Here is a 7,293-nt window from a genome sequence, read left to right as displayed (position 1 = left end):
AGACCCCCAGGCCCGCAGACACTCAGAGCCAGGCCCAGCTGACCCCCCGGGGGCACTCGAGGAGGCTTCCAGCGGCAGCCTGGTTCCAGGAGACACCATGCCGTGGGCAGCTCCTGGGCACCAGGCTCCTGGAGGCCCGGCCGCCTCTGCCCCCCGCCCCACGGTCCCCAGAACCCCTCCTTTCCTGCCTGCCCCTGGGTGCTGACCACTTCCCATCCGGGAGCCCTCGGCCGCAGCCAACTACCCAGCGGGGTCTGCTTCCTGCCGGGGACCCGCCTTGCTCTGGACTCAGCTCTGCGTCCTCTGGACCCCCGCCCTCCACGCCAAGACCCCCAACTGTGTCCCATGGGACCCCCCAGGCAGGCGGGCTCCCTCCCGTCACCCAGACCCTTGCCCTCAACACTCACTTTCTAATCCCCCACCACCAAACGGCATGAACACAGGCTTTTTAAATGGAGTGGCTCAGGGTGACTTCAGGGCCCGGGGCAGGCGGCCTCCCTGCCGCTGGGGGTTGCGGGGGGCAGTTCAGGGCCAGCCTGGCTCGTCCCAGGGCCTGCAGGAGGACACAGGCCTGCACACACAGCGGGTCCCTACGCGGGGCGGGGGCAGAGCACAGAGCACACAGGCCCGAACCGTCTCCACAAGCCGCACTTTATTTGAGCGTGATGGCTGGCTCCCGTCACAGGCCAAACCAGCTGGGGACACCCCCGCGCCGCGGGTCGGGGCTCTGACGTTGCTGCTGCTCCTCCAGCACCTGGTCCCGGAGGTCCTCGTCCGCGGAGCTGCCACCGGGCCGCTTCCCCTTGGGAAACAGATCTGGGAATGTGAAGGTCTGCCCGTGTGCCTGGGAAGAAAACAGACGGGCTCAGCCAGGGACCCCCGCGGGGAGGTCCCATCCACGGGGAGACTGAACTGCCCGCCCCACGCCTGCAGGACAGACGCACAGCCAGAAGACAGGTACACGGGCCAGGCCTCGGCCTTCGGCAGCAGAAGCCACTGCCGTGACAGGCCCTTTCTCACTGAGGCTGGCTCTTGGAGGAGTGTCTGCACTGGGGGAGTCTAGCAAAGCCCCTACTCCCGGCAGGAGCTGCCAGGCCAGGTTGCAGGCAAGGGGGCAAGGAAAACGGGCACAACTTGCGTCTGCTGCCTCCCCGGAACATTTCCTATCCGAAGCACCTACAGGCTTTCACCCACGTTAAAGACTAAGACCCCTCCCGGCTCAGCTCGGCAAACAAAAGACATGTAATATACAATGAAACGTACGTGCCAAGCAGGCCACAAATCAAGACCGGCTTTGCAAATTAACTGGTTTTACATCTTTCACTGAAAGTTCAGAATACAGGAGGGCCAGCTAAGTCCCAGCCTGGACCCCCAACACACGGCCGGGGTACACCAGCCCCGCCCTTCAGGGGGCCGGGGAGAGGAGGGGACCCCAATGGCGGGAAGTGAGGGGCCACCTCCGCACATGGCATGTAGCAAAGCGGCTCCAAAGATTGGGGGGGACCCCGGCGATATTCCCTGTGCCACACCGTCCACCTCTGGACGGGCAGAGAGGGATGGGGGGCCGGCACCCGGATCTGGAAAATTTTAGTAAGTAAAATCAGTGAAGTGAACTTGGTTCTTGGAGACCCTTGTTTTGTGAAGAAGTTTGGATTCGGGCAGGCGGCCAAGCGTGATCTGCAGCAGCCCACAGCGCCGGCCCCGAGAGTGGGGTGTTCACAAAGCCCGCTCACGCGGCGAGCGCAGGCCTTGAGCCATGAAAGGCCGCGCCTGTGCGCGCGGTAGCCCGCCTGCAGGAGGGGTCGCTTACACACTTCAAGACTCTCTTTCTTCTTCTTTAAAATACCAAAGGGCAACAGTTTACATGCAGGGCTGCTTGCCCAGAATGGGGGATTTATGTTTAATATACCGAGGTGATGCTGCTAGTTTTCTGAGGTGGGGAACCCAAAGTGACATTTTTAACTATAAATACAAAGACGGCAATCCGCAACAGCCTGGGAGGGATGGAGGGCGCCACGGAGAGTCCCCCACCGCCTCTCCCCACGACGGGGCTCCCTGCCTAGAGAAGGTCACCCTGTGCTTTCAGAAATAACACTCTCCACCCTCGTGAAGCTGATGAGCAGAAAAGCATAGGAGGGGGTGGGGGCCGAATCCAGATTTCTTTACAAAACGGGGGTCTCCAAGAACACGCAGCCTCTGTCCCTGGCAGGCTGCAGTTGCAGCTGGGGGCCGAGGCTCCTTGCTATGGGGTGACCCAGGCTCGCCAGCTCCCCAACTCTCCACCAGAAAGACATTTATTGGGTTGTGGGGGGAACTCTGGGACCCTCACTCTGTGACACCAGCTTTCTCAAAGCAGCCAACCCCACACGAGTCTGGGGACTTCACTCGTCCTTTTGGCCGACGCTCGGCATGCTCCACCATCAGCTCTGATGAGGGGCTAGGAGGGAGGCCTCCAAGCACCCGTGGGGGACAGAAAAGGGAGCCCTTCAGGGGGTGAGGGCCCAACCTCCCGGCCGGTTTCCAGGCAGAGATCTGCTGGAGTCAGCAGGGAGGGAGTCCGTTACGAATTTAATTTTGGAGCATAGGGAAGCGTGCCCGGTGGGGACGCGCTGGGATTTCACAGGGAAGAAAGGCGGCCGGGTGGCAGCTGCAGATACGCGGCTCGGCTTCCAGAGCGAGGTGGGGCCGGGAACGCTGGGGCTCGGATGACTCAAAAGCCACTTGTAACTATAGCCCCCGCTCAAGGGCCTCGTGGCGAATGCCGACATATGGGGTGTCAACCGGCTGCCATGACAAAGACAGATGGCCCGGCTGAACGCAGAGGACACAGGCGTCTTTATAAGGCCAACGGCTGCTCTCCCGGCCTGGATTGGCTGATTTTATGCACGGCAAATATTAGGCCAAATAATTACGGGGGCCCCCATTTAGAACAACTGTGACTGGTTTTCAGAAAAGCTGCCATGCTAACTGGGTCTTTCACCAAACTGCCTCCTAAGGCCCGAAACAGGGCCCTGGGCGGAGGCGTTTTCATAACACCACCACTGCCACCTAGCGGCCGGCCCGCGGGCGCCCGCCCGACCAGGCTGCTCACAGGGAAACGGAAGGGGTTGGCAGACCCCTGCCCCCACCCCACCCACGCCAGGGTTTCAGACGGCAGCTAGCCCTCCGTGCGCGGGTCCAAGGTCACCTGCCCCATCAGAGGGATCCCACCTGGAGCCCGTGTGCCTCGGTGCCGGCGGCCAAGGCTGCAGATCCTGACTCCAGGGGCTCTCTGTCTAGGGGCAGCTCAGGCCGGCAGGAAGGGCGGAGAGGGGCTTTGGAAACGTGGGTCTTAGTCTCACCAGCTCGGGGTTTCAGTCAGCAAAGGCTGAGCTGGGTGCTGGACCCCGCTCCCTCCCCCTGCCAGGCAGGAGACCATACGAGACCCTGGCCGGGGTCAGGGAAGGCAGACCCCACAGTCCAGTCCAGGGGAGAGGGGGTCAGTCAGGACCAGGACTCCCCAAGCGGTCTGCCCCGGAGACGGGGGCCCCTGCAGCCACCTCCACCCCAGGCACCGACCGCTCCCTGGCCTGGACGCTGGTTACTGTCTGAGCCGACCCCCAGGCCAGAGAGCCTGCTTCTGCCCTCAGCACATTCTCAGCTGGCCCCCGAGAAGTTCCCCAGAGCCCGCCCGGCCCCCGCCACCCCAGCTGAACTGCACCCCAGCTCCTCCGGGGGCTCCGTGCAGGTCAGAACCAAGGGCCAGCCTGGGCCTCGGGCTCCGCCCGCCCCGGGCACGGCGCGGCTGGGTGCTCACCAGCTGCACGTAGGCCACCTTATAGTCTGGCTGCTTTATCCTGACGTTCCTGTGATCCCTCCTCCTGTTGGAACCTGTCGGAAGCGGGAGAGACAGAAGCCTTCACTCCCAGCAAGCAGCTCTCAGCCCACTACCCCAGGAACCCGCTTTCTAGAAAGAGGGACACACGTGGGCACCCACTTCTGAGGGCAGCAGGCACACGCCTGTGGGCACCAGCCTTTGCTCGGTGCAAACCCAAACGGGCCTAAGACAACCGGAGAGCCGGCTTTCCCTCGGTGTCATGGAGGCTCTTGCAGCCTGACCTCCCTTCGACAGAGGGTCGTCATATTTACAACTAGGCAACCAGGGGCTGGGAAGCAGGGGTCAACAGGAAGGAATGAGAAAGCCCAGCAGAGTAACATGAGCACTTCGCGGACCGACGCCAGTGTGGGGGCGTCAGGCGGGGGCCCTGCTCTGAGAATTGAGCGGGAACCAGGCCTCCGAGTCCCAGCCCCGGGAAGGAGGCCCACTCTCCCCCGGCGGGCCTGTTTCCTCACATGCAGAGGACCACGTGCTAGAGGGGCTGACGGGGGCCAGGCCAGCGAGGCTGGCAGCCTCCCTGCTGAGCTCGGGGCGGAAGCCCCGGCCCGGGACCCACCGTGCTGCACCCTCGTCCGCACGGCAGCCACCGGCACATTGTAGACGCGCTCGAGGTAGTTCCTGAGGTCCACTCTGGTCATCCTGGGCAGGAGGGAAAGAGGGGGGCTCTGAGCAGGGTGGAGAAAGAAGCAGCCTGCCGGGCAGCGTAGCTGCTGAGTGCAGACACCGGGCGGGAGCTGGCCAGGGGGGCCGGGGCTGGGGCTGGGCCCTGCTGACTCTGCAGAGGCGTCTGGATGCGGCGACGTGGGGGTGACAGGGGACCAGCCCCCAGGACTCAGTCCTGTTGCCCTGCCTGGGGGCCAAGCTGACGAGCGGAGGGGAGGGACGGTCTGCGAGTGCCCTCTGGCTGCCGGGAGCCACCCGCTCCACAGCTGCCACCCTGTCCACGGCACCCACCCCCCACCCCCCCCCCCCGCAGGCATCTCCCAGAAAGGATGGCCAAGGCGGTGGCGGTGCTGTCCCCTCTGCCCGACAGGGCCCAGCCTCTCCTGCCCTGGCCTCCGAGGCAGACGGCATGACCCTCAGCTCCCATGGAGGCTCGAGCTGAGGCCAGAGCCCCGAGGCCTCAGCATGGGGTGCAGAGAATCTGTGTCTCCTCAGCAACGGGGGCCTCTGTGAAGCACCCACCCAAGGGCGGAGGCTTTGGGAGCCGGGGTCAGAGCCCAGCCTCCTGGGAAAGGCAGCCAGGCCGATGCAAGGAAAGAAGCCGGGTCTCTGAGGCTGGACTTCCCCAGGGTGGCGAGGAGCCCAAGGCACCCTTGTCCGAGGCTCTGCATACACCAGGCCTTGGTGCAGGGCTGCCTGTAGAGTTTTTGTGGTGGGAAGAACCTTGCTGTGAGCGGGATTCAGCAGCACCTCCAGAGTCGTGGGCCCCTCGGCCTGAATCCCTCTGGGGCGGGGGAGGCTTACTCCATGGGGATCCGGAACTGCACGGTATCCTCGGGCTGGGCCGTGCCGGGCCGCACCAGCTGGATGAAGAAGTTGGTGCGGAAAACCCGGAGCTGGGGGTTGCCCAGCTGGTACAGAGGGTACCTGCAAAGGGGGGGGGGTGGAGAGGGGTCATGTCAAACGCCCAGAACACGAGGCTCCCGGGACGCCCCGACAGGGTCCACAGGTCATCACGCCCACGGGGCTGAAGAGCCAAGGGGGCAGTCACCCTCAGGTCAGCCCTTCCCTCACCCGGTGTGGGGCAGCCAGTCCCGTCCCCAGGGCAGCGTGGCCTGTTGACCCTCGAGGTCGGCCTTTGGAAAGAACCAGTGAATGATTCACGAACAGACGACGTGCCCACCCTGCCCTGTCAAAAGGCTCAGAGTCACGTGTTTGTTCAAAGTGCCAGCCGCACAGGCACTCGGCCCCCGCATGGCTGTCCCCCCGGAACGGGCCCCCAGCTCCCTTCCGCTCAGGTGAGGTGGGATCAGTCAGAACCAGCTTAATCCGCACTGGCTCAGCCCCGGTGAGAGGACAAGGACAGGGCCACCTCCACCCCCGCCCCTGCTCCCCCTGTGCTGGAAGCGCCAGCTCATCCTTGACAAGAGTGAAGATCAAACGATAAAGGGCGAACAAACAAAGGGAAAACAAGATAAGGGGCTCAGGCGAGCAGTGTGTACAGGTCAGCGGTTACACGCTCACTGCCCACCTCCCTCACCCCTCAAACCCCCAAAGGGGGGCAGAGACATCTAGAATGCATGGGCAGCCACCACTTGGGCTCCACCCCACCCATTCCAACTGGACCTACGCCCCCATGGGCCTGGTGGGCGAGGAGGCCACACTGCCAACTGGACCCAACCAGGCCTCGGGGCTCATGGTCCAAGGAGGTGGGGGCCCAAGGTTGGCAGGGCCTGTGAGGGATCAGGGGTCCAGTGGGAGCCCAGGAGAGGTGTTTCGGTGGAGGGTGGGCACAGGGGCTGACGATGCCATCAAGGGTCCTGGTGACCAGTTTGCAGCATGGCACACGACCTCTGATCTGGGGGAGCAGCAAGCACAAGGGAAGGGGGGCCCAGTGAAGCCAAGTCTCATGATGCCTCTGGGCCTTACAACTCTGGGGAGTAGGACCGGGCCAGGGGCCGAGGTCCTGGGTGGGGCATCCTGAGGGTGGCAGGGCCTGGGGGCCCTGACACAGGCCGGGACGCTCGCGAGCAGACCAGCGCTGAGCTGAGTGCCAGCTGACGTTTACTGGGGTCTCCTCGTGACCCCGTCGCACGTGGCAGCTGCCGGGACACCAGCAGCAGCACCTCCCGACGGCAGAGCGTCGGGCGCGGGGCGGGCGGGCCGGCCCACGACCGAGCCTCGCCCTGTCCTCGTGGGGGCCGGGCCGGCGAGTGGCCACCGGGCTCGCCTCTTCCCCCTGGTGACCGGCCGTGTGCACTGCAGGGGCCACGGTCCGGGCCCCTGGGGAGCTGCCGGGGCGGGGGGCGCGCGCAGCCCGCGGGGCCCGAGGCCCGAGGCTGGCGCGGACCGGCCGCACCGACCTCCCGCCCGCCTTCGCCGAAGGCCAGGCTCGACTCCGGGGGAGGCCCGGGCCACGCGGGCCCCGCAACGACCCCCGCCCCGGGCCCGCCCCGCCCCCACGGGCGCCCAGACGCCGCGCGTCCTGCCTGGGCCCCGGGTCCCGAGTCCGCGGCCCGGGGCCCCGAGCCCAGCCTGGGGGCGGCCACGCCCCCGACCCCGCGCGCCGGGACCCCCACTCACAGCACGTTCCGCGCCATCGCCCGCTTCCGGGGCCGCGGGCGGAAGGAGGGGCGGGCCCAGGCCGGGCCCGCCCCCCGGCGCAGCGCCCCCTGGCGCCCGGGAGGACGCGCGCCGCCCGCACACCTGGGCCCCACCTGGGCCCCACCTGGGCCCCAAGCCCTGCACACTCA

General features: G+C 65.8%; 1 protein-coding gene across 6 annotated transcripts; it reads right to left on the bottom strand.

The window, feature by feature from the left end:
* Nucleotides 1-630: 630 nt before the first annotated feature.
* On the bottom strand, nucleotides 631-7,157 carry MRPL23 (mitochondrial ribosomal protein L23). Of its 6 annotated transcripts, none has more exons than XM_086383829.1 (6): nucleotides 6,171-6,355; nucleotides 5,615-5,729; nucleotides 5,063-5,467; nucleotides 4,434-4,516; nucleotides 3,797-3,870; nucleotides 631-844 (listed from the first exon to the last, which is right to left on the bottom strand). In XM_086383829.1, exons 1-5 carry the CDS (start codon nucleotides 6,236-6,238, stop codon nucleotides 3,816-3,818), a joined length of 726 nt encoding a protein of 241 aa, XP_086239955.1. In that variant the 5' UTR covers nucleotides 6,239-6,355; the 3' UTR covers nucleotides 631-844; nucleotides 3,797-3,815. The 6 variants fall into 6 exon arrangements, with proteins under 6 accessions (XP_086239955.1, XP_086239956.1, XP_086239959.1 ...); XM_086383830.1 differs by having other exon boundaries at nucleotides 5,264-5,467; nucleotides 6,171-6,193; XM_086383833.1 differs by having other exon boundaries at nucleotides 5,345-5,467; nucleotides 6,171-6,193.
* Between the last annotated feature and the right edge of the window lie 136 nt (nucleotides 7,158-7,293).

The sequence above is a fragment of the Bos grunniens genome, chromosome 29, assembly GCF_055505025.1.
Source record: "Bos grunniens cultivar Pamir isolate PY7600 chromosome 29, Bosgru_T2T1.0, whole genome shotgun sequence".
NCBI classification, from domain to species: domain Eukaryota; kingdom Metazoa; phylum Chordata; class Mammalia; order Artiodactyla; family Bovidae; genus Bos; species Bos grunniens.
This window is presented reverse-complemented; position numbering and strand designations above follow the sequence as displayed.